This window comes from Muntiacus reevesi, chromosome 12, assembly GCF_963930625.1.
Source record: "Muntiacus reevesi chromosome 12, mMunRee1.1, whole genome shotgun sequence".
NCBI lineage: Eukaryota > Metazoa > Chordata > Mammalia > Artiodactyla > Cervidae > Muntiacus > Muntiacus reevesi.
Window position 1 is genome coordinate 7,874,378 of NC_089260.1, and position 27,198 is coordinate 7,901,575.

Sequence of the window (27,198 nt, forward strand, 5' to 3'; positions counted from 1 at the left end):
CTTGAATGCATGACCGAACCCAGGGTCAAGGCTCTATGGAAACTCTCAGATTCGGGTGGGTGAGTGTGGAGGTCTACTCACTTAATATCCCAGCCAAGACTTGTATGTCAATTTCCTTCCTTACTAAACTGCCACCTACCAGCCTGGAGTGGTCTGCCTCTTTCTGAGGTTCCTTCATGCCCTCTGAGTATTGGAGCCAGTTTGGGGTTTCACCTGGGAAACTCTCAAGACTGTGAGCCAACATGAATACCTTTTCACACGCTGGTGTTTGGTTTTTCAAGCTACAAACAACTTTGCTCTCTTAATAGTATATTTTTGGGAACAGAGTTCTTAATTTTAATAGAGTTCAATTTTTCAGTCTGCTTTTTCATAATTGGTTAAGGAATTTTTCCATGCTTAAAGTATTAGAGATATTCTCTTGCTGTCTGCATACACTTCCCATTTAGACTGGTAACATACTTGGAATGGATTTCGTGATATGAGGAAGGTGTTATACAAGCTATCTTACATTTGTTCTTTCAGATTCATTTTCCATTCTTGGTTCTGTTCTCTGTTCCGGGAGGCTGGCCTGTCACCTATATGTAATTGTGACTAATTTAGCCGAGTTGTAAGAATTTTCCCTGGGAGTGCAAAGGAGTTAAAGTCCACCCTGATAGGCCTGGTGCTCAATTTGTGGCCCTTATTACTGTCAGCACTCTAAGACATTCCCTCAGACATACTCCCATCAGAATTTTTGTTGTTGCTTTTCTTTCTTTTTCCTTGTTATTATTGTAAGAGTACCAAACTTGGTCTAGTTATGATGTATACTTTACAATGAACAGCTGTTCACCCACAGATGAAATGTAGGGAAATTCTGCATACTCTTCCTACTCCTCTAGAGAACATCTTTCATGAAGAAATATTTGATTATGTTTGTTGAGATTCCTTTGTAAATCTTAATGTCAGAGACACCTATTAATTCAATGAGGCATCCCATAGTTCAATAATAATGAGTCAGGCAGGTGTACATTTATTTAAACGTCTTGTGCTGTGTTTAGTCGCTCAGTCATGTCCGACTCTTTGCACCCCCATGGACTGTATCCCACCAGGCTCTTCTGTTCGTGGGGATTCTCCAGGTAAGAATATTGGAGTGGGGTGCCATTCTTCTCCAGGGGATTTTCCCGACCCAGGGATCAAACCCAGGTCTCCCGCATTGCAGGCAAAAATTTTTACCATCTGAGCCACCACGGAAGCCCATTAGATGTCTTAGGATGTAATAATTTTGGTAACCTACATTTCCCATGGATTGATCATGGGTTACATGTTCACTGACTTTTTTGAGGAAGAAAACAAAAATACAAGAAATTATTAAAGTTATTTTCATTTTTATTTATTCTTAGTAGTTAAATTCAGCCTAAGTCCAGTGCTTCCATTTACACACTAAAAGCAAAGCCAGTCTACCACTGAAATCATATGATAAATTTTATTTTTTGGCAATCTCTTTTCTGTTCATTCTTGGGGGAAAGAAATACCTCACTTTTTGTTATTTATATGAATTGAGAAAATCAGTGATGAATTTATAGACTGGCAACATTCAAAGTGATCCAGAACCATTGACTCTTTGGTAGTGACTATAAATTTCAGAGACACATCTCTCATAGTTCCCTGCTTCACAATCAAAAAATGAGAAATCACCAAGCATGACATGTCAACTATAACCAGTATAGTATGTTCTAGCTACAAATATATGAAACTGTGGCTTGAATGTGTGTCAAGAGAATGTTTTAGAATTACCCTTGCTAAATAAGATAAATGATTGCATTAGCATTTCTTTCCAGATGTTCTTTTTAACTCATTTGAAACTATCTGCAGATAGAAATAGAACTAGTTTGAATGCTGATCAGTATGAAATATAGAATTCACAGAATAGACAAAATTGTTTGTGTAACATTCAATAATCAGGGTGCCATGAATTTTACCTTAAAATTCACTTATGTAGTAAAAATAGGACTGTCGTATTCAGAAAAAAATTATTTTCAGAGGCAACAGTTACCCTTGGTGGAGAAGAACAGTTCTACACAGAAAGAAAATCCAAGAAGTATGCAAAGTAAACACCAGGATACTTGATATATAATTTAATCAGATAGTACATAGACTATGACATAAAACAGCTGTTTCCTAGAATAATTATAGGCTGCAGGACATGAAACCAGTTAGAAAATGGGTTGAGGTCATACTCTTTGACAGCAGACTTATAAATACAAATACAAACGGAGAATTAGGTAGATCTATGCATTGTCTGCCTTTCCTTGTCATCAAATCAACTTGAACCAGTAGATTGATAAGAATTCAAGCAGTAGAAGTATTGCTGATTCACTAAATTCTTGCCCAGTGAAGTGAGACTATTAACCTCATAGAGCCGTGATTAACTCTTGATTGATAGTTTGGTATTTTAGATGCAAAAGCACATTTCTTCCAATTGGAAATACAGCTTAGAACCATTTTGTTGGGCAGACTTCAGATTGTCTGAAATAAGAATGCTTAGCTTGTTATGTATCATCCTTCTATTCAATAGACACACATCAGAGACTAGGATTTTAGAGACGAATCCTGGTGGATTTCTGAGGGAAGTCTTGTCCAACGACATGTACAGAAGGAAGAATTGTTAGGTTATTTTTTTTTCATTGGGTGTATCGACTGGCCTAAGCATAGACATCCTCCTTTTCAGTCATATGGTTACAAAAACTGTACATTACAAAGAGTATAGAAACAATCTGAAAAGAGTGTGCCACAGATCTTGGATAATTGTCTATATGCAGTTAAATTTACAGATACAAAAGAAAAGACAGCCTACATCCTTATGGTGCACAATTATCTTTTAGGGACAATGTGTCACTAATGAGTGGTAATGGCCTCAACCCTAGTTGTCACCAGCAGAGAGAATGAGAGCCAGATCCGTTCGGTACAGCTTCCCTCCATCCGATAAAGCCATTATACTTTTCTTGTATGTTGGAATATTATTAATATCCAGATCCTAAATAGGACATAGACGGTATTATAATCCAATTAAACGTGGAAGTGAATTAACCACTGTCAAGTAATAAAATACAAGACAGAACTGCTTGTTATACCAATCCATTAAGAAGAGTTAGATTAAACTCTTATACAAATGTGAATAAATCACAAGGTAGATTTTCAAATCTATTTATCACAGTTAAACACTGATTCAGACCAGTATGAAATCAAGTTAAGAACTGAAATCTACTTCTTCTCCTCTATAAAGTTTTAAAGTAGATTCTCCAAAGTAGATGTGTGGTTGCATCTGGATGGATCCATCAAGTTTGCTTAAGAAGGAAATGGCAAGGTAACTAGATTACCTGTTTATTTTTCTCACACAGATCCTTCAGTAAAGCATCCAGTTCATTTTCATCTATGTATCCATTGCCATCCTATGGGAGGGGTAATAAAATAATATGTAAGCAACCTCATCCATAAAAAAGGCAAAGGTAGTAAAATGGAAATAATTGAAATCCTCAGAAAATCTGCCTACTGCAAATTTGGCAGATATACTAACCTCGTAGGTCAGAGCCTCAAATTTTTAACTGCTCCAAAGTTCCAAAATGGATACGAATTTCCTCTCATTCAGCACCTTACATTTGTAAAATGCTTTGAAATTTTCAACGCGATTTTACATTTACTATTTCCCTGTATGTTAACAATATCACTACCTCTCGTTGAAGTAAGAAATTAATCACAAGTGTTTCGCTGGAGGGAGGACAGGCGAGGGGAAAGTATATTCCCAGCCAGTAATAGAGGCGGGCCATTATCACCTTATGCAGTGGGAGAGCTGTACTAGGGCCTCCAGGGGACTGGCCTGGTCCAGGAGGAGAGAAACTAGAAGGAACAAAGCGTGTTAACTACTGACGTCATGCACAACCTTTCCTCACACACGTGATCTCACTATACCCTACGTGGGAGAATCCCTGCAGGATATTTCCATCTAGCTCAACCCTCATTCTACCCTGCAGACTATTATTCTCTCTTGGTTACCAATGAGGAAATTAAGGATCAGAGGAGTTTGGTATCTTATTCACAGTTCACAGGAGATAAATTGTAGCATGGGATTTGAATCAAATTCGTCTAATTTGGGATATAACGTAATTCATTTCCTATGACAAGAATAAATTGGCTGAGTAATTTTAATAGTTCATGTTTCTTTAAATATAACCTTGAGTTTGAGGCTTTTTCCCTTTTTGAGCATGTTCCAAATTTTTCTAAAAAATAAAATTACAGATAAGAAACACTTTTTTTTTTTTACCTGATCGTATAACTCAAAAGCTTTATTGAACTCTTTCCCACACATTTTGACTCCCTAGATGATAGAGAAGAGGGCAAAGATTAAAATGCTACAATTATATTTCATTGTGCTTCCCTTGGCAGATATCCCACATTTTAACCTTTTGAGAAATGTTATGTATGGTAGAGAAAAAGAGAAATACCTGAAATTTAAGAAGAAAATTCTCCTGCACTGGTAGTAATCTTTTAAGAGAAAAACATTATATAACTACATTAGATTTTTAGCAAAGGTCAGCTTATAATGATAATATTTGCATAGTTCCTAAACTCACCTGGCCATCTCAGTTAATTCCAGCTTCCCATCATTATTTGAATCAAACAGTTTCAGCTGAAAGACAGAAGGCATTATTTTGTATTAAAAAAAATATTTGTTGCATAGAGAAGGCAATTCAAAATAAAGAAGTTTGAGTAATCAATTACCTATATAGGTGGCAAAATTCTAGAAACTAGCATTTATTAAACTTTCAGTGCAAAATTTCAATTCTATGACTTGTCAATTACCAAAGTTTATCACAGCAATATAAAATAGAGTAAAAGTGATCTTACGCTAGACTTCTGGAACATTATTGTTTATTTTTCTTGCAAATATGTGTTTGTATGTATCAAGATGTGGGAGATATGGTGTCTGGCACTACATAACACATCCCGAAACTTTCCAAATAATAATAGGAAAATGAATATTTACTTTGTTTTCCTCTTTTACAGCATCAAAGAGTATAAACAGAAAATATGAATCAATCCTTACAGAATAAATTTTTGAGTAAGTGATCTTTTGATAGATGAAAATTATGTAACTCCACAAGAAAGGAAACACTCATACAAGAAGCCTTGAAGCTAGCCTTACAAGGTAGAAGCTTCATAGGTATTTCACTTTTCAAGTGAAACGATACATGTATGCATATAATGCCCACACCATGGTTTATTTATTTCATCCTGTGTAGTCTTGGGAATTAGCCAGAACACCGTAATAGTTCATAGGCTCTTGGCTATAATCTTTTCAAGATCAGTCTTACCATTAGGTCTGTATACTCAGCCAGTTTTGTATCATCAACAGTCTTGTTTGCTTTTTCCAGCAAGTCCTTTAGAAAGTTCTGTTAAGACAAAAAACAGATAAAGTTCATCAATAATAATCTGCTTTCTTTACAGCCTGCCTTGGAATGGAACACCCCAAGAATACAAAGAAAGCCTCTTTTTGAGAATAGGACTGGATGAAAGGAGGACATTAGAAGAGAGGTCCTCTTGGCATCCAGCAGTGATGCTGCGTTTGACAGGCATGACATCCGCCTTTTACTGAGGGCTGATGGGTCAGACCATGCTATGGCATGCTATGTGTTTATGATTTCAATTTAAAGAGAAGTTAGATTGTGCACCATGTAGGACTCAGAGTAAAAACTTACAAAGCCAGCTAGCCCAATGGATGCATTTCTTCCTAATGGTATCTTCACAGATTCTCATGTGATTCTTCTCCAAGAAATAAGAAACACTATGCCTGGGTGCATGCCAAGTCATTTCAGTCATGTCCAACTCTTTGTGACCCTATGGACTGTAGCCCGCCCGGCTCCTCTGTCCACGGGGTTGATTCTCCAGGCAAGAGTACTGGAGTGGGTTGCCATGCCCTCCTGCAGGGATTGATCGATCCTGTGTCTCGTATGTCGCCTGCATTGGCAAGCAGGTTCTTTGCTTATGAGCTACTTGGGAAGCCCAAGAAACAGAATGGATCCCCTATACCTTTCTGAGGTATGTGAACGATTATTAGTATACAAGGTGGAGATCTACCCTTAATTTCAAGTGCATTTTCTGCCCTTACAATCTGTATTTCTGTATCAGTGTATAGCCAGTATGAAGCACATTTCACTAGAAGCTGGATTAGCTTTTAGGTTCGATGCAGTCCAAAGCACCTTGGTTAGAATGTTTCACCTGACTGTTCAAACTAAAATAGTTGGCTGCAGGCGTTACCTAATTCTTGAAGGATATGAATCACATCAAAGTAGAAATTAATATGGAAAGGATGGGGAAAAAAAGATGATTATTAATTTGACAGTTGGAGTTTAGGAGTGATTTTAATTTTTTTACCGGAGAAATAAATCAAATAATAGCTTTCAAAAGCTTGCCACATAAATGACAATGTAAGTACTTAAGAATATAATAGTTTTTCACTTTGTCTAGTGCTGTTCATTTGCAATTTCTTTATTTGTTCAGAAAATGAATTACTGCAATTATGGAAAACTGAGCTGATATGTTAAGACATTACTGAAGGATTGGGTTTCTTCAGCTTTGATATTTATCTCCCTCCCAAACTTTCTAGTTCTGCTGGGATGATCTAACTTCATTGTTTTCAAGGAAGGAGACTTTTTTCTTGGTTTCATAAATTTATTTTCACTTCAAACATTCCACTTAAAATTCAAAGTGAAGCATAGACAATTCAAAGTTATCTGTTGGGGATGAATTTTATTTTTGAACCATATGAGGCTTTTGTCAGAGACTAATTGGGTTAAAAATCCTCATCAGAGACTAAAATCGTGGTCACAAAAATAGCCTGGGAGAAACTTCAGGACGCTGAGATTCAAAGTCATGTCTGAGAGCAAGCAGTGTTTTACTCCATTATGAAATCTTAAAATTAGCTTTCTTGAAAGATCCATTAAAAAAGAATGCCGACTTATCTTCACAATTCCCCAGAGAGAAGTACTTCTATTTAGAATCTCTTCTGAGAATAAAATTTAGAACAAAGAAGGTCAGTATTGGAAATGAGCTAAAGTTTCATTAGAAACTTGAAATGATTTTCAAAAGAATTTTTTTGGTCCAGTAGAATAAAAACACAGTAATTTAACTGTCACCTTGTGGGTTGCTGAATTACAAATTTGTGAAAAATATAGTTTTTGGTGATTTCACGTGAAAAATGTTTGCATTTTTAAGTGTTGTTAGTCCTACATGCTTTAGCAATTTTGTGATTACACATGTGCGCTAAGTAGTTTCAGTCTGGGGGACCCCATGGACTGTAGCCCGCCAAGCTTCTCCGTCCACGGGATTCTCCAGGCAAGAACACTGGGGTGGGTTGCCGTGGCCTCCTCCAGGGGATCTTCCCGATCCAAGTATTGAACCCACATCTCTTGAGTCTCCTGCGTTGGCAGGCAGATTCCTTACCACTAGTGCTACCTGGGAAGCCCTCAATTATACAAACACGTGTAACTCAAACAATGTTAAACTATGATCAGGAAACCATGTTTGATTTTCATGTTTCCCTACATACATAACAGCACAAGAGGTAACTCTTGGTGACTAAAGCTGAAAACTTTTGATGTTGTGGGGAAAAAAATTATTACTATTATCAGATATTCTATGTCCAAGGTCAGGTTCTTTTCCCAAGCAGCTGAGTACTCTTGAAAAATTAGCTCATTTCTCTGAATTACAGTTTGTTTGTTTGTATAATGGGAATTATAATACCCCCCCTGCAAATTTTCGTTTGAGGATTAAATGTCAAAATACATTTTAAGCATCTAGTATTATGCCTGCCACATAGCGGGTGCTCAATATTTGTTTCTCTTTTAGTTATTCTATATCCTAAAGATAGAGAAAATAGAGTCTTTCAGACTGAGAAGTATTGAGGTCAATTTAGAGAAATGAGAGAAAGATGGTTTTGTATTTCTGAAAGGCTAGTAAATTATTGAGTTCATGGATAATATAATTTATATTACCTGTATTTCACAAAATCTTTCAGATGTAACATCTTACTTGAGCCTCACAGTAAATTGAGAGGTAGCTGTTACTACCCTCAAATAAAGGATGAAAAAATGAGGCAGAATGATAAAGAGATTTGTCCAGAGACAAGACTTGATTTCAGATCTCCTTACCTTTTCCTTCCTATCTCCCTCCTCTCCTACCAGCTCCTATGTACATTTCTGAGATATGAATTGCTGAATTCATTTTCAAAGTTACAGTTTTTCAGAAGTTTGATTATATGAAGACTTTGTTTTTCTTGTTGTTACTGAGATGCAGTAAGCCAGGGGCCTTGGAAGCAAACTAGTTCACAGATCACAGCTGTATGCCCTGTTCCGTGTAGGCTTCAGTTCATCGCTTAATTTCTCTTCCCTTTTTTCCTTACTGAGGTAACATTAATCCCACAGAACTCACATGAAGATTAAATAAGATATGTATAAAGTGCCTGGCATACAACTGGTGTCCAAGAGTTGTTTCTTTATCTTTAAAGAGACGTCTATATAGTTGTTTAACTTATGAAATAAAATGTCAAATTTTAACGAAAATAATCTGACTTATTTGGCTTAGTGTACCATCATATATTCTTTAAAAAAAAAAACAACTACAAAACTCATAGTTATATTTGAAAGGAAAAATGTGCACATTTTTGTTTGCTTACCTTAAGCTCCTCAGTTTCTATGAAGCCGCTGTGATCAGTATCATATTTTCTCCATGTCTGTAAATAATTTTGGATAAGGAAGAGCAAACACATTAGAAAAGGTCACAGTGTCCCTACTTTCAGATATCTGAAGATATCACTCGGGGGCAGAGGTTTCCCTACCTTCATGAACTCCTCGCAGGACTTCAGCTGCTGGCATCGGAAAAGCAGCAGGAAGTTCTCCTCTGTGGGTAACACGTGAGCCAGCTGGAAAAGATGGACGAAGCTGGTGAAAGGATCTTGAACGCAAGTCTCTCTCATTCCCTGCTCTTAGTTTTGCTTGACCGTAATTTTATTACCCAGAAAACTAGGAGAGGAGCTACATGGCCATCGATTTTCCCCTTCGGATACTTTGTCCCTACAAAGTGCCATGGTGTTTTGCAGCGCTTGCTGCCCTGGAGGGACCGGTTCTCGGGTCAGCGAGGAGGCTGCAGCAGGCATGCCCAGGGAGCTCAAGGAAGCGTGGCTGACACTTCTCATCGCTAGACACACGAGCGGACTCATCCCATGGCTCGACCCCTGCATCTTTCCCGTGCCACAGATCACGTCTTTTCCTGTGAGGACCCAGAGGATGATGTGGGGCCCTACATTTCATAAAAGAAGAAGCTGAGAGATATGAACGTAGCAGAGAGGACACAAGGCCAAAAATGAATTCTGAAGTCGGAGGAGAAAGCTTGTTAAGAGATGCAATGCAATATAAACTCAGGACAATTGTAAAACAATAGAGAGAGATGGGAAAAGACACTTAACAGTGAACAGTGGGAGCTGAATGGTAATAGGGAATATCAGTTCTCAAATGTTTGGCGTCTGCTAAAAGGACATCCGTTGCTTGAGTCCAGGGCTTAAATTTTATTTGATGATCTCCCTTGAGTGACCGGATGACATTTCTCCTAAGATCTCATTTTGTAACTTCAGTGCTCCTTTTTTTTTTTTTTTTTTTTTTTTTGAGACGGGAAGGACTCCAGATCCCATTTGAAGATGAGTACAATCTATCTATTGTGCGCAGGGGGGCTGGGAGCTGGACTGATGGCCTAATGAAGGTGTGTGCTCTATTCCTGGGCAGCTGCTAATTAGCTGTGGTCCCCAGCAACTCCCTCAGCCGTTTCTGGAACTTAGCATGCTCCTCACTTAAAATGAGGAGTTGAAATAGAAACCAGTGTCTCTTAAATGTATTGGGTTCAAAATGACTTTGAGAATCTGTTAGAATCACTGCATCTTCACCATTAAAGAATGAACCTACAACACTATATTTCATCTAATTTCCAGAAGTTGGTGAATCCCCTGAAGTACAGGCATGGACCCTCATCTGTGAATTTTAGACTAAAAAACCTGTGGACTAGATTAACCTTTAGGTCAGTATACATGCCAAAAGTCTACCAAATTATTTAAGACTCTCACACTTGAAAAAAAATTGTCCTTTTAGGTCCATTAAAAAATTTAAAATATAAAATGCATCATTCTATCTCGTATGCAAGTAACCTCAGCTTCTTTATGCTGTATATGTCCTTTAACTTATCTTGTTTTTAGATCTTTGAAATAATATCTCAAATTAGACTCATTCAGGCACTAATAATGGGATGAAAGGAAGGGGCAGAGTCAGATATCTTATTAGGATGTTTGCTATGACTGTCAGAAAACATTTTCTTATTTCCAAACAAAGGTCACTAGTGTGGTTATGTGTTAATGCAAGCATTAATTTAGGAAACAGGAAATAGCCAGTGCCAACTCTTTCCTTATTGGTATGTAAATTGTCAGATACCACTTTGTAAGCTTTTGGTAGACCTACCCATAGACCACCCATTTCAGGAGGGCAAAGACTATTCTTTGTCTGCATCCCCTGAATACTTGGTGTGGTGCTCAGCATGTTAGCTACTTGACATAAATGTTTGGAATTGGTTAATAATTTTACTTCATTAAAAATACCTACTTAACATGATTTGTAGTGAGCAGATTTTTTATCTTCATTGTGATTTTCTATATTGCCTGGATTTTCAAAATTACTGTACATTGTTTTGAACAAAATCATAATTTTTCTTAAAAAGTCTACTTATCAAAACCCATCAAATAGATAAAAAACAGAAAAACTAAAAGACAGAACTAGCAAGCAAGGACCACATGTAAAATTAGGGAAATTTTAACCTCTTTTGTTTCAAAAGTTAAACTTCACATAACTTGCATAAAGTCCAGAGGTCTCTAAGAATGTCAAATATAGAGAAGGTAAAATTGCTCTTCATGTTTAGTATAGATGTATATTTCTTCACCCCTGCTATTTTGGTCCTAGTTGGTTTAATTATAATAAAATAAATATTATATCTACATGCAACATAGTCAATCTTTTAATTTAATTGAGCTGTTAATGTTAAACTCAATACAGTGCCATCATATTTTTTCCTTTATTTTTTATCAGTGCCATCATATTTTATAGACATTAGCAATGAGTCTTAAACACATAAAACACTGTCAAAAGACAAACCAGCCACTAAGAAAGAAGCAATAAGTACGTGTGGATAAGATGTGGCTATGTGCTCAGTTGCTAAGTCATGTCTGATTCTCTGCAGCTACATGGACTGTAGCCCACCAGGCTCCTCTGTCCAAGGGATTCTCCAGGCAAGAATACTGGAGGAGGTTGCCATTTCCTTCTCCAGGGGATCTCCCAACCCAGGGATCGAACCCCATTCTCCCACATTGCAGGCAGACTCTTAACCGACTGAGCTATGAGGGAAGCTCCTTCACAACAAACAAATAACATAACAAATCATCTTTTTGTGTGTGTATTTTTTTTGCCACATCATGTGGTTTGTGGGATCTTAGTTCCTGGACCAGGGATTGAACCCAGACCCTTGGCAGTGAAAGCATCTAGTCCTAATCACTGGACCACTAGGGAAAGCATACGAATCAATATTCAAATTTCAGAGCTGGGGGCAGTAACTCTCCAGCTGTTGACTCTAGACCATGTCTACAAGGTGGCTGAGGTCTTTTATAGACGCTGTCAAGTAGGGCTGTTGTTGCCTCTATTTTGCTAAGTCACTGTTGCCAACAGTAGTATCCTGTATTATTTGTTCCAAGATTATTGAGGATTTCTTAATTTTCAATCTGCCTGCCTGCTTTTTTATAAACTCTCAAAACTTTATTATGGGTTGGAGAAGAGAGTTAAAAGAAGCAAGGAAATGAATGGAAGACATAACTGTGGCTACTAGGAGAATCTTTCAAAGCTTCATTTACAAAAATTGATTCCTTGTCACTGAGAGTGGGAAGGCAAAAATTTCTCTCTACTTGCCTGTCTTCTCTTTCAGTCTATGTACATCTTGAGGAAAGGGTCTGTGACTTAATTAATGTTTCTTTGCCTGGCGCCTGCAAGAATTTCCATAGATATTTTACTCAACCAACGAATGAAGGCAGTTGACCATCCAGGATCAGCAGAGGCTGCGAGAATTCAAATAGCTTGCTGCTAAGCTGTGGATGGGGTTGGGTGGCCACTGTGACCACCATCAGAGTCCTCTTAGGTGCTAGGAGTCTTGTTGTGGTCTCAGCTGGCAGGTCTCTTGGGGAGATTACCTGGGCTGCCGAGAGCTGTGACCCCAAGATGCACATGGGGATATAAAACCTAGCTCTCGCACTCAAAACTTGGGACATCTCTGAAGGGTTGTCCCAGTTCAGAGCTCACTGTGAGGTCAGCCAAAGTTGAGACTGTATCACAGCCCAACATCTCGCTCTGCCCAGCTTTGTTCTTTTATTTCCCTTGGACAGGCACTTCCTAATAAACTTCCTCATTGCTTCTCTTAACTCAGATACGGTCCCCAAAGGAGCCAACCTGTCCCAGAGCAGGGATCTTCACCACCTCTCTTCTATTCCCAGCCCTAATATGGAGCTCTCGACTGTGTTTTGGATTAGGTTGAAATCTCTTGCTGTGGCTCACGTCGCCACGATTCAGAACCTGCAAGGCTCTAGACCGCATGCTGGGGCTTCATAGTCACTGACAGTAAGAACTTTACAGGGAGGCAGATAATGAAAAATCTGGTTTCAGACAATTTCAAAGCAAGAGATAACTACAGTGGTAAAGCTACACGCTAGGTGCTGGGAGAGGGCATGTGAAGGACAACTTTACAAGAAATAGAAATGCCTGAGGTCTATCTTTTAAAGCACTCACAAGGCATAATTTCTGAAGACAATCTTGGTGCATGTTAGATTCTTTCAACACATATTAGTAAAACATTCACTTTCTTGGTTTGGAAGCCAAAGAAATATTTTTCTAGCCAATGAGAAGTGAGTCCAGGAAATTGGGAAATTTAAAAGGCAAATGATCTTTTCACACAAATTAAAGGCTAGTTGAATTTAATAATTTGAATTTGACAAGTTATAAGAGTGGGGAAAAGATTGACATTAAGAAAAATGGCATAAATTTTCTAATGAAATATTTTTATTTTTAATAATAATAGCAAGTATATTTGTTGAGTTTTTATAGTGTACCAGGGCTTATCTATTTTTGACAGGTGTTATCTGATGTTGATATTCATGTCATCCACGTTCACAGCCAAGGAAACAGAGGCTCAGAGAAGGTAAATGACCTGCTATCACAGAGCTTATAGTTGGAGCCAGATTTGAAATCAGTCTCACTTTTTGATTTTGAGAGTCTTGTCCTTTAACTATCACCCTCCATTAAAATCTTCAGTCTTAATAAGCTATTTTAAAAAATCTATCAAGAATGAAGTTCTAAATCAGATTCTATTGTCAGTCATTTCCCCGAACTCTGAGGTAGAAAACTGTGTATGCTTAGTCGCTCAGGCGTGTCCAATTCTTTACAACCTCATGGACTGTAGCCCGCCAGGCTCCTCTGTCCTTGGAATTTTCCAGGCAAGAATCCTGGTGTGGGTTGCCATTTCCTCCTCCAGGGTATACTCCTGACCCAGGGATTGAACCCTCATCTCCTGCAAGCCTCCTGCATTGCAGGTGAATTTTTTACTGCTGAATCACCAGGGAAGCCTGAGGTAGAAAACTAGCTTACTATTTAAAAAATTACATTTATTATGGTTAAACTTACATGCTTAAATCCCACTATCAAGAAAAGAAGGAAAGTCTAGAAAAATGCCTGCTTCCCTGGGAGGGTTATTACAATTTTACAACTGAAATAGCTTTCAGATCTATTTTTCCGGTGGATGCACTGACCTGGACAAATAGACACAGTAAAACTCGAGAGGATGCTATTTTCTCATACCATGCCCTAGCAATCAGGTGAAAAGTTTGCAGATTTGACATCCAGCTAAGGGAAACATCTATACTTAATGTGAGCACCAGAGAAGGAATTTCTATTATCTGCTAAATCATTCAGTCTCCCTCTTTGACTATTTTAATCAATCTTCTCTGCAATAGAGCTATTAGTCTGAATAAATTTAGAACATTTTGACTGTCATGGTATTTGTTAAATTATCTCAGAATTTCAGAGTTCCTGTTTTGAGTTTGTATCAACAATCTCTTTATTATCAAGCTGTATTTATGTGAATTTGAAAATCTATTTAAAAGACATGAAACTTAAAAGTTCATAAGAAAGCATATTCATACATTACCCTTCTTTTTACATGTCTAGGTAGTAAAAGCATGTTGTTGGAAAGTGTCAGTCAACTTCTTTAAAACACAAGTTTGAAAGTTACCCACTCTATTTTCTGATCTTTTGAACAACACATTCAATTAAAGCCAAGTCACTTTGACCTGGAAAGCAGACTACCACATAAATGCCATTTGGTTTACTTTGATTAGATTTTGATGAGCCCCTGAATACGCCTACTAAGCGGGCAATACATAAGCAAATCTAATCTCTTTTCCCTTTGAACATGAAAGTTATGGTGCACTTGATGTGAGCTGATGGGAATCTGTAAACTATTATAAATTTTGGAAAACCTGTTTTTTTTTTTATTCCTTCAAAGCTGGCTGAAATTCGTGTATTTATGTTCCATGTTATATATAGGATTTCTTAGCAAGTGATATGTGTCAGATCGGAAAACAGAAAGGATGAACTTGACTTAACACAACTTACTGGTGACACCAGAGGGCACATTATAAATTCAGGCATTCCCCATTCTCCGTTTCTCCATTTTGCACATGTAATCTGTAGCTCTCAATTCCTTTTCTCCAATGATTTTTCGGAATCTCTCCTTTCCTCTCATCCCTCCTCTGTAACCAGGTTAAGTACGATCAACCTGCATGTCAACTACAGCAGCAATCTCTTCCCTGTTCCCCCATTCTCTCCTTCTCGTTCCTCCAAGTACTGACCCTCCTCATTTCCTTCTGTGTCTTGGCTGATAACTCTGATTAATAAAAAGCATTCTGGAATCAGAGTCAGCTCTAGGCCTGTATAAATGTTCTGTCACCCCTTGCCAGTGGGATCTTAGACACATCATTCAACCTTTCTGAGCTTCGATTTCTTTACCCTTAAAGTGAGAAATCTTGGTTAACTTTTCCTCTGGGTCCCATGCAACAATAAGTTCCATGTCCTGGAATAATTAAACTTTCTAATTAAGTCTTATGTGGGTTCCCTTCTCTTCCTTTAAACTCTTTTTGCTTTCACTGATTGACAGTTCTTCCCAAATCATGTTTCAAGTGATTGGGTCAAATAACTTCTCTATACTTTGTGCATCCCCGTTCAACCTGGCTAAATTTAAGCCTTGCCATAAGTAATCAATGAACAGAAGCTTGAAAATATTTTCTTTTGATGCAGAAAATATGTGGATTATTAATTGCAAAAAAAAAAAAAAAAAGAAAGAAAAGGCTGAGTGGTTTAAAAGAAAGTGGCTGAAATTCTATTTAAGCTACAGTTTTCCTCAACTATAAGTATATTTTATTTTGTTATGAGGATCAAATGAGATCACATGTTTGAAAACACTCCATAATTGTGTGCGTCCTCAGGCCCTTCAGTCATGTCCGACTCTTTGCCCTGGACTATAGCCATCCAGGCTCCTGTATCCATGGGATTCGCCAGGCAAGAGTGCTGGAGTGGGTTCCATAATTGTGTAATGTCATACAAATAAATGAAAATTCTCTTTCTTACTGTTATTGCTATAAAAGTTCCTCAAGTCTTCATTTCAGTCTTCATTAACTTCTTCATTCTCTTCTGTTAACTATCTCTATCTTTCCTCACACAGAAATCCTTTTCTTTCATGTAGCAGTTTCTTTCCCAAGCTTCTATGGAAATTCCCTACATCAAATCTCTAGGAAAATGTATCTGGTAGTAACTCCTAGCTTCTCATTCAAATTAGACCTCAAATAATACTTCATAAATGGTTATTCCATATAACATGCAGTAAAATATAGATTCAAAATAGATTTATTCATCTTATCCTTTTAAAAATATAGAATCTATGTGAATAAGATCCATGCTTTTTGTGCTACTGTTGCAACCTAGGGTCACTGAAGAAATTAAAAATAGCTGAGTCCATTAGAGTCCTTAAAGTGAAATACATTAAATACAAGATGACAGTCTTTCCTGTACTAGAATTATAAAGTATGCCAAACTCTCAAATAGCCACATCTATAATCTCACTGATTTCAGAATTTCTGACTAGTTTTGAATAATTAGATTTATGTCATCTCATTTATGTTCATTTCAATGTTATTTTTTATCTGTGATGATTCATATCTTGATTAGTTGGCCTCTATGTCAATCTATAAGTCCCATTACTATTAATTTATCTATTTATATAGTAATGAGTTATGCATAGGCAAAAGGAAAAGTGTATACTCCAGGGAAATATTTTAATTACAAAGATAATAATAGTATGTCCTTCTTTAACTCTATTTGTAGTAACTGTTTAAAAATAAGTATATTTCACATTGACATCACTGGTGTCCTATAACATCAATTTTTGAAAACCAGGTTAGTTCTCTGAATCAAAGGTAAATTATGACTAAGAATACTTCCCAATCTAATACACTAGGAACATTATATAAAGAACATAATTATGTCTATTATTTGATATATTTTAAACTATGACCTTATTAATTTTTATGGACAAAGTTATCCACTCAATTTCTCTAATGAGTTGCAGAGATAAAGAAAGTAGCTGAGACATTAGATTTTATAAAAGTAAAAGTACTGTTTCACATATCTTCACATATTTGAAGAATGCAAAAGAGTTAATGTATAGTCAAAGTTTTGCTTCCTTGATTCATAGACAAAAAAGTTGTCCTCACTAGGAAAAGATAAGATTTGACACCCAAGTTTCAACTTTTAAAGACTCAAAAGAAAACTATACCTACACATCATAAAATATTCACTCACTTTAAGTTCTTGTATTTTTACACGGCCAACTGGCAATTTAAAATGGAACTTCAGAAAACAAGATGCAATTTTTTGCCATATCATCTTTAGGGACTGCAAATAGTTCATTTTATATTCTAACAGAAAAGTCTGCACTGTTAATAAGAAATACCAGCGAACCATGGTTCTTGGTTAGCGTTTTATTGAACTGAGGCTGGTAACGTAATAGGACGAGTACTCATCCAGAAGTTGGAGACCTGAATCTCTAACTGCACCAGGGCCAGCAGACAATTGCATAGCTAGAGACAAATCATTTGACTTCTTTAGGTCTTAGTTTCGTAATATGTTAAATTTCAGCTTGGATTATGAAAATTCTTAGGTCTGTTTCATTTCTGAGCAGTTTTTGATTTTATATCTCTGAACAAAAGATAGCATGTTACTTAAGTAAAATAAGCCTCTTAGAACAGGTTTTGCCTATCATGTTTGAGCTGAATGCAACTCCAAAAAGCTCCCTTATTAAAACTATATGAGAACAATGCATAAGTTCCTTACCTCTACAATTCCTATTTTTCCATCATCTCTTTGTCCATACTGATCCACAAAAGTTTTCATCTCAGGTGATAACTCCTAAAATTATAACAAGCCAGGTAAGAAGAAGGTTTTTTTAAAAAAGCAAACAGTATACTTGTTATCATGCTAATAACTTGTTACAAAGAAAAACTGGAATTAGGACCACTTAGAATTATGCATATTGATTAACCTTTTCATGAATACTAGGATATAACTAATGCACCAGTTTTACTGGTTTGAAATGAGAGACATAATTTCTGAATCAGTCATTATGATTTATCTTCTATTATTAGTTTTGAGAATACGTTATCTTTTAATAATGTAGTCAGAATTATTCTGTTCATAGCCTTTAGTGAATTTAAATATAGTGATCCTTGTGAATGTACCTTAACACTACTTGCTTCCGGGAAGATTATTTTATATTGCTGTACTAATTATCCTATAACATATTCCTTATTATAACATGCTTTATCCATGGAAGTTAATATTGTGTTTTCAATTTGGACAAGCAAATGTGAATGTTAAAAAGCAACGCATTTGTAAACAAAGATAGTTTCCAGTGTGGAAGAAATGCTTTTACAAATTAAAAATCAGAATTTGTGTCAGATTAACGAAAATGACTCAACCAATCTGTACTTTCATTAGAAACAGGCGACACTGATGACCTTAGTTTGGATTACTGACTGTATGCTGAAGATCTTTGCCTCCAAGGGTAATTTAGGGAGCAGTTCTCCAGTGTTTCCTTGTTTCCATTTTCTACCGAGAGGATGTTCTTGCTCCCATTTAGTTAGTACAGAAGATATATTCAAGAGGGACAAAGTGAAAGCTTTCATCTCGTTTGACTTATCTTTTTCAATCTATTCTATTGCTTACATAACCTCTTCACATATTGACAGAACAGATAGCTCTGAACAGTAAACTAATGACCTGAACATAGATAGAACTAGTATTCAGGAAGTTGGATTTATACCCTTGGGTCCTCAACATAGCCCATTTAAAATAGCCCTATTGCATTAACTGAAGCCGATGCAAAATAGGTCAGCCTTTATGAATGTCCTATTCTGTGTCCTTGGAAAAGTAAATTAAGGTCTTAGTTTTTATCATAACTAACAAGATGGTGATAGCATCTATCACACACATTTGCTCTAGGGATAAATATCTTAATAGAGTGTGAGGACTAAACTGAGGCTGAGTATTATTATTATCAGTGTTACAAAATCCTACTTTGGTTAAAGTAAATATCTTTAATAGAAGGTAACAAATAGTAGCTAAGCAGCTTAAAATAGGCTTAAAAAACCCCTTTCAATATGGATTAATTTCAACTTGCCTTTATTACCTTAAACAGTGCAAAACATAATTACAATGATAATGATAATAAGTTAAAGCTTTATAAAAAAAAATGCAAATTTTAAAAATGCTAGTTCTGAAAGTATATTGAGTTATTATATTTCATTAATGTTATATTCACCTACAGCTAATATTAGTGAAATTTTGAAATTTCACATTATTAATATGCTAAGCCAAATAATTTTTCCATTAATACAGTAAAACCTGTTATCCTATTGCTAGAAATGCAAAGAAACCTGGTTTATAAGTTCAACATTTAAGTTCTAAAAAAAAAGAGAAGAAAAAATAGATAAAAGTTGATTTAATACAGTGAGGCCAGTAGTGAAATATTTGTCTAGTACATGAATGTTTTAACTCATATCTTAATTTAGATTTTAGCTATTCAAACCTATATTATAATAATCAAGCTATTAAGCAACTTGATATAATCCTGAACCTGTGCTCAGACTTGGTATTATTGGATTATAATTCAACAATAACATCTTCCAATATTCTAAGATTGGAAACTTAGCAGTAAAAAAAAATAATTAAGATCTAAAATTTAAAAAACTCTAACAAGTCATTGTTTACAAAAAGTATATGTATTAAAATGGGAAGAGGAAAAGAAATATCTGAAAACATGTATAGAGTTTCTAAATTCCTGAATTTCTAAGCTGAAAATACATATTAAAATTGCTTCTAGGAAAATTAAAATATAATCATTTAGCTGCTGGAAACATCTTTAAAGGTTTTAATTAGAAGTTTTATGGTAAGAAAGATTTCCCAACCAGATATTTTAGATATATGTATTTTAACTGTAGAAGAAAATGTTTTGTATCATTAGTCAAAGATACATAGATCTATAATGATAATATTGCATGAATTTATTTACATGGTAATGTTTAAGATGGTATGGAGAGAGTATATAAAACATTTTCAATTTTATTTGATCTCATCCTATTACACTTTGAAATTTATGTAACATCAAACCTGGTAAAACAATTCCCAGAGTGTCATGTGCGTGCTCAGTTGTGTCCGACTCTTTGTGACCCCGTGGACTGTAGCCCGCCAGGCTCCTCTGTCCCTGGGGTTCTCAGGCAAGAATACTGGAGTGGGTTGCCATTTCCTTCTCCAGGGGATCTTCCTGACCCAGGGTCCCAGAGTGTTCTCTGGTTTTAAATCAATTTGATTTAAATCACTGGATTTTAGCAACTGATAGCTTTTAATGCATTATAAATCATTTCAGTGTTCTCTGGCATTCTTTTGGAGCTTCCCTGATAGCTCAGCTGGTAAAGAATCCGCCTGCAGCAATGCAGAAGACCCCTGTTCAATTCCTGGGTTGGGAAGATCCCCTGGAGAAGGGATAGGCTATTCTTGGGCTTCCCTGGTGGCTCAGAAGGTAAAGAATCCGACTGCAATGCGGGAAACCTGGGTTCAATCCCTGGGCCGGGAAGATCCCCTGGAGGAGGGCATGGCAACCCACTCCAGTATTCTTGCCTGGAGATTCCCATGGACAGAGGAGCCTGGAGGGGTAGGCGTTCTTTTGACATGTTGTACAGAGATGTGTGCCACACAATTTTCAATTTAGATAGAACAAAAAGGTGACTATTAGTGAATGATATGTATAGATATATGTATGTATCACCATACTTCACAGTCTGTCCAACTCTTTGTGATCCCTCGGACCACAGCCCGCCAGGCTCCTCTGTCCAAGGGTTTCTCCAGGCAAGAATACTGGAGTGGGTTGCTACCCGCTTCTCCAGGGGATTTTTCTGACCCAGGGATCGAACCCAGGTCTCCTGCATTGCAGGCAGATTCTTTACCATCTGAGCCACCAGGGAAGCCCATATTTGTGTATACTATTATGTATATAACTCAGTGTTGGAGGTGGTGATTTGCTAAAAGCTCACGCAATTATATTTTCCTCTAAAGATATATCTTTGTATCTTCATATATATTTGTTTATATATAATGTAAAATCTCTATGCTGACAATATCATTTCTTAACAGGCTAATTTATGCCTAAAGGAAGTTATTCATAATTAGTAAAAATTAACTGATAGTTTAAATTACAAATATAGCTTATTTTCAAAATGCCACTAATTGCTTCCCGTTAGAGAATCACTTTGCATGTTTAAAATGTGTGAAGTTCTTAAAATTACTTTTTACATCTCTAACTTTTGATTTTCTTCCTCACAACAGAAATGAATCCCCTTTTTGCTAAATTTCTTGCTCATTATTATGTTGCAAAGTTGTACAAATTAACCCCCAGTGAGGAAGGACATTTTCTCCTCACTCCAACCACATCAACATTACAAGAATAATAATTGGCAATAGAATAAGAGACCATAATCTGCAGATTGGTTTCCTGACCTCCAAGGGGCAGAAATGTATTTCTACTCCTTTACTTTTCAGGCTATTAAAGAGAGGTTAAAAATTACCTAACTGAACTCAATAGAAGAGGTGGTGATATGCTAACAGGTCTCACCCACACTTTCCTTTTAAGTACGATTAAAATACAAGTACACAATCTTTTAAAAGCTCTGATTTCATATTGTAGGGCTTTTTCCCTTTAAGGAATTTCTCTCTCTCTCCCTTGTCTCTGCGTCTCCCCCTCCTCCCTCTCTTTCTCCCTACACAATTTCAAAAGGCACTCTTTCTCCCCTTTTCAGTAAATAAATGTTTACGTTCCCGGAAACCGTTTGATTTCGCTAGTTCTTTATGAGAATGCTAGGATATTTATTCAAGGGCAAAGGTCTCTTTCCTCCCTTGCAAACTTCAACCTACCAAACCAGCCTTCTTCCGCGCCTGCTGGAGCTCGTGAATCAGGTTCTGAAGCTCCTTTCCTTCCAGGTAACCACTTCCTGTAAAGACAAAGAAGCCCCCAATTGTCAGACATTGCAAGCTAAGTTTCTTCCCCGTTCAATTTCCACAACAGCTATTCTCCGGCCACCGGAGAGGTCCTATCTTGGCCTCAATATTGATTAACCCGCAAAAGATACACGACAGGGCAGCGGTCCCCTCCTGGGAGAGACCCACTAGGGCAAAGGAGGATGGTTGGGGTGATGAGTGTAGCCGCAGAAATTTTGCAGGGTAGGGTCTCCCACTCTCGCTCCCCTCCACCCCAGCCCCCCACCTTCTATTAGTATCATCCTTGGAGAGGGAAAGAAAAAAACTTTCAAGGTTTTGGGATAACATAGAAACATCACATAAACTTGAAAGTTCATGGTTGGCAGCCAACTGGAGACAGATTAGGGAGATGGGGGAAGAAGCAAAGAAAAGAAATGAAGGATAATCGGATCAGGAGGCTCAAGGAAAGGAAAAGGGTGGGACAAGGTTCTTCGAACAGTTAAAAAGATGAAAGATAATCACCGTCAGCGTCGAAATGAAGCCAGATCTCAAAAAACTGTGAGGCTGTGATCAGAGATGACTGCAGGTGGGATTCTGCCATCGTAGAGCGGAGTGGGTGGTCTGCGTGGAGTATGTGTGTGTCCGCGCTGAAGTGGGGTGGGAGCCTCAGGGTATAGGTGCGTGTGTGTCTGTGCACGTGCGCGAGCGTGAAAGTGTGTGTGTCTGTGTGTAAGAAGAAATCCCGGGCTGCAGGAGAAGGGAAGGCAGGGCGCCGGCGCCGCCAGTCGCTGTCCTCGGTGCTGCTCGGCTCAGGCGTCCCCGGGAGTCCTCTGTGCGCCCCGGCTCCCGCTCTCGTATTTATCCCGCACTCGGGCCGGGCCACGCCTGCCCCGGCCTCCCATCCCTCAATCCCGCCTCTTGCACGCAGCAACCTTCCACCCCTCCCTTCCCGTCTCCTCCTCTCCTCCCAGGAAAGCGAGCTGGAGCTCTGGTTGTGAAGTGCAGAAAGCAGCAGGTGGTGGGAAATCCTTAGCTTAGAGCCAGGTTGCTGAAAACACTCATTTCCCTCCACATTCTCGGGACCGAAAGGGATCTTTTTCCTGAAGAATATAGTGAAATATCGTGTGTGAAGAGGTTTTGATTTGCAGATGGAAGAGGAAAGCTAATGAAGGGTAGAACCACATAAAGGATGCTTATATTGTGTCTGTGCCTCTGTGTGTGTGTGATTTCTCCAAGACATTTTGATATTTGTTTGAACAGAGTCAGGTGAAAATTTAGCAAATATTAGATTAAGTTGATGAACATATGCAATGAATCTATTGGTATCAATAGCTACTCTATTTTGTGCTTGTTGAAGACCATCACGTGAGTATTTGTTAAGATTGTTTATATAAACAAGACTTGCCAATATGAGAAACCAGGATGATGTTTCTTTCAACTTGAAGCAGAATTATAATTGAAAAGTGACAGAATTTAAACTATAAAATCATAAAATGTAAGGAGAAGGAAATGATCTTTAGAGATACTGTGGTTTACTTCTTTTGGGTGTAGAAAGACTTAGCAAATTAAAGAAAGAGAAACCATACCTAGGTGAGCTAATGAGGCAAGGCCCTGCTCAGTGGCTGGAACACACATATCTCTCCTTTTTGCTATGCCAAGCAAGTTCTGTTAGGGAGATATTCAGAAGTTTTTGGAAGTTACCATGAGAATTGGGGAAAGAAACGTCTAACTGAACATGTTATGTATTTTAATATAATGGTGATTTATTATTTACTTACAGACTGTATGCAGGTCAAAAGCAACCGTTAGAACTGGACATGGAACAACAGACTGGTTCCAAATTGGGAAAGGAGTACGTCAAAGCTGTATATTGTCACCCTGCTTATTTAACTTATATGCAGAGTACATCATGCGAAATGCCGAGCTGGATGATTCACAAGCTGGAATCAAGATTGCTGGGAGAAATATCAATAACCTTCGATATGCAGGTGACACCACCCTTATGGCAGAAAGTGAAGAGGAACTAAAGAGCCTCTTGATAAAAGTGAAAGAGGATAGTGAAAAAGCTGGCTTAAAACTCAACATTCAGAAAACTATGATCATGGCATCTGGTCCCATCACTTCATGACAAATAGATGGGAAACAATGGAAACAGTGACAGACTTTATTTTGGGGGGGGTCCAAAATCACTGCAGATAGTGATTGCAGTCATGAAATTAAAAAACACTTGCTCCTTGGAAGAAAAGTAATGACTAACCTAGACAGCTTATTAAAAAGCAGACATTACTTTGCCAAAAAAGGCCTGTCTAGTCAAAGCTATGGTTTTTCCAGTGGTCATGTATGGATGTGAGAGTTGGACTATAAAGAAAGCTGAGCACTGAAGAATTGATGCTTTTGAACTGTGGTGTTGGAGAAGGCTCTTGAGAGTCCCTTGGACTGCAAGGAGATCCAACCAGTCCATCCTAAAGGAGATCAGTCCTGGGTGTTCATTGGAAGGACTGATACAGAAGCTGAAACTCTGATACTTTGGCCACCTGATGAGAATAACTGACTCTTTTGAAAAGACCCTGATGCTGGGAAAGATTGAAGGTGGGAGGAGAAGGGGACGACAGAGGATGAGAAGGTTGGATGGCATCACCAACTTAATGGACATGAGTTTGGGTGAACTCTGGGAGTTGGTGATGGACAGGGAAGCCTGGCGTGCTGCAGTCCATGGGGTTGCAAAGAGACGGACACAGCTGAGCGACTGAACTGAACTGAACTGAAAGACTTCTAAAGTATTTGGTTTTGAATATTTTAAAAACTGAGGTCCACTGAAGATGTATCTTAAGTGTCTGATTCAGTTCAGTTCAGTTCAGTTCAGTCACTCAGTCATGTCTGACTCTTTGCAACCCCATGGACTACACAGTCCATGGAATTCTCCAGGCCACAATACTGGAGGGGGTAGCCTTTCCTTTCTCCAGGGGATCTTCCCAACCTAGGAATAGAACCCAGGTCTCCTGCACTGCAGGTGGATTCTTTACCAGCTGAGCCACAAGGGAAGTCCAAGAATACTGGAGTGGGTAGCCTATCCCTTCTCCAACAGATCTGCCCAACTGAGGAGTCTAACCGGGGTCTCCTGCATTGCAGGCAGATTCTTTACCAACTGAGCTATCAGGGAAGCCCAAATAGCTGTATTCTTGGAATAAGTAGGCATTCATTAAATGTTCATTTGTTTATACTTTTATGTATCCAGTGAACATTTAATAGTACTTACATCAAGCACTCTGCTAGACACTGGAAAATGATGAAATAAAAGACGTGATGCCTGCCTTATTGAAGCTTACATTTGTGGGGATACAGTCACACGTGCACACACACATGATATAATAGATATGTTGAAATTATTCACAAGATACTTGTATGCATAAACTTCCCGATTTGCTTGCATGAGAGTTAAAGCTTAAATTATGTAACTTTTCTTAGATAATAGGCACAGAGAAAACTTTGTTCCATGGTGGGCACTTTGATTGTAAGGAGAAATGGTCATGGGAATGAAAGACCAATAGCTTGGGCAAATTCATAATTTCTGGAAGACTAATCCTAAATCTAGCTTGCCACTATATTAGTAACAGGTACTTTATAAGAAAAAATATAGTATGTGAATTTGGAAACAAATGCTGGAAGATAAACTTCAAAGAGAAAGTGAAAAAGAATTGACTATAGAATGGTCTAAGGAAGAACTTTGACTGTTTCTCGTCCTAACAGCTAAGAATGTCTAGACTTTGGGTACAGTTCAGAGAGAAGGGAAAAAAATGCTCGGGAAAACAATGAAGGAACATGAACAAACCAATTAAAAGACAACTAACATTTCTATTACTTTTGGTAGTTACAACTGAACACTCCTCCTGAACACTGAACAGTTTCTGCAGAACACTCCTTCCCCGTTTCCCCTGTTCAACACACAGCGGTATAAGTTCCTAATTAGTTCCACCACAACTTTTTTGGAGTATTATTTTAAGTTTTGAAAATATTGCATGGTAACTTAATTTTTTTTTTTTTTTAAAAAAAGATGTATGTGAAAAAGCTGTCTCTTATCCATTTCACTTTGTTGAAGCTAAGAAGACTTCAGAATTTCCATGCAGCATTGTTTAGGTGTAGTGATTTGATTAGGTTCAGAAATTGCAGAGCAAACGGACTGATTTTCTTCAAGTCACACAGATTTGGAGAAGGCAATGGCACCCCACCCCAGTACTCCTGCCTGGAAAATCCCATGGACGGAGGAGCCTGGTGGGCTGCAGTCCGTGGGGTCGCTAAGAGTCGGACACGACTGAGCGACTTCACTTTCACTTTTCACTTTCATGCACTGGAGAAGGGAATGGCAACCCACTCCAGTGTTCTTGCCTGGAGAATCCCATGGGGGGAGCCTGGTGGGCTGCCGTCTATGGGGTCACACAGAGTCGGACTGGACTGAAGCGACTTAGCAGCAGCAGAGAGGAACAGGTGACTTTTCTTGGAGCTGTGTGCAAATAGCAGGAACACTCTTTTCAGTTCTTTTTCTTTTTAATTTTTTTTTTAAATTTTTAATTCTTGACCGCGCTGGGTCTTCATTGCTTCACTGGCTGCCCTCCCGTTGCTGTGCTTGGGGTTCTCGTTGTGGAGGCTTCTCTGTTGAAGAGCATGGGCTCCAGGGCGCCGGGCTTCAGTAGTTGCGGCCTCAGAGCTGCGGCTCTGCAGTCGCGGTGCACAGGCTTAGCTGCTCCGCAGCACGCGGGATCTTCCTGAGTCAGGGCTGGAACCCGTGTCTCTTGCACTGGCAGGCAGATTATTTACCATTGAGCTAACAGGGAAGCACTTTCCTTCTTTTTATGTATATGTAGAGTGGCTTTTGAGGAAGTAATGTAGATTATGGAGCTCTAAAGCTCCCTTTTAAATCACCTCTTAGTACTGCCACTACCTTGGGCAATCAATATTAAAAGCTCCATGCTTTTATAAACACACAAATATGCACATATGATTTTTATTTAAAAATTGATTTCACAGAAAAGAGACTGTATTCTTCATACTACTCCATAACTTTTTATTATTAAATCAAAGGTTTCCTCCAGTATTAAGATCATAACTTAATTTTTTATAGTCAAATAATATTTTTTGATTAACTATAATTATAGACATTCTATTTATTTCTAGTTTTTTTTTCTTTTTTCTTTTCTTTTGCAGCATCAAACAATGCTATAACAATGCAACATATACCTTTATCCATTTATCTTAGGTACATGTATTTTTAATTGTTGTTTTATTTGTATTTTGGCCCTCAGCTTGCAGGTGGCTCAAATGGTAAAAAAAAAAAAAATCTGCCTGCAGTGTGGGATACCTGGGTTCAATTCTTGGGTCAGGAAGATCCCCTGGAGAAGGGAATGGCTACCCATTCCAGTACTCTTGCCTGGAAGATTCCATGGACTGAGGAGCTTGGTAGGCT

The 27,198-nt window shown here is 37.9% G+C and overlaps 1 protein-coding gene across 1 annotated transcript; it reads right to left on the reverse strand.

Moving 5' to 3' along the window:
• Positions 1–1,356: 1,356 nt before the first annotated feature.
• CALB1 (calbindin 1) lies at positions 1,357–22,578 on the reverse strand. Its single transcript, XM_065903217.1, has 11 exons — positions 22,263–22,578; positions 21,678–21,754; positions 17,547–17,621; positions 8,870–8,953; positions 8,708–8,764; positions 5,349–5,426; positions 4,608–4,663; positions 4,479–4,518; positions 4,298–4,351; positions 3,357–3,428; positions 1,357–3,013 (listed from the first exon to the last, which is right to left on the reverse strand). Exons 1-11 carry the CDS (start codon positions 22,339–22,341, stop codon positions 2,900–2,902), a joined length of 786 nt encoding a protein of 261 aa, XP_065759289.1. The 5' UTR covers positions 22,342–22,578; the 3' UTR covers positions 1,357–2,899.
• Positions 22,579–27,198: the final 4,620 nt, after the last annotated feature.

What these genes read in the sequence shown, in the direction of transcription:
- CALB1 (XM_065903217.1), bottom strand. Translation starts at nt 22,341, where the DNA reads ATGGCAGAATCCCACCTGCAGTCATCTCTGATCACAGCCTCACAGTTT. An exon ending in GAAAAATAGGAATTGTAGAG is followed by an intron (nt 8,954 to 17,546) that starts GTAAGGAACTTA and finishes CATCTTTTCCAG; the next exon opens with CTGGCTCACGTGTTACCCAC. An exon ending in ATTTTCTTCTTAAATTTCAG is followed by an intron (nt 4,352 to 4,478) that starts GTATTTCTCTTT and finishes TCTATCATCTAG; the next exon opens with GGAGTCAAAATGTGTGGGAA.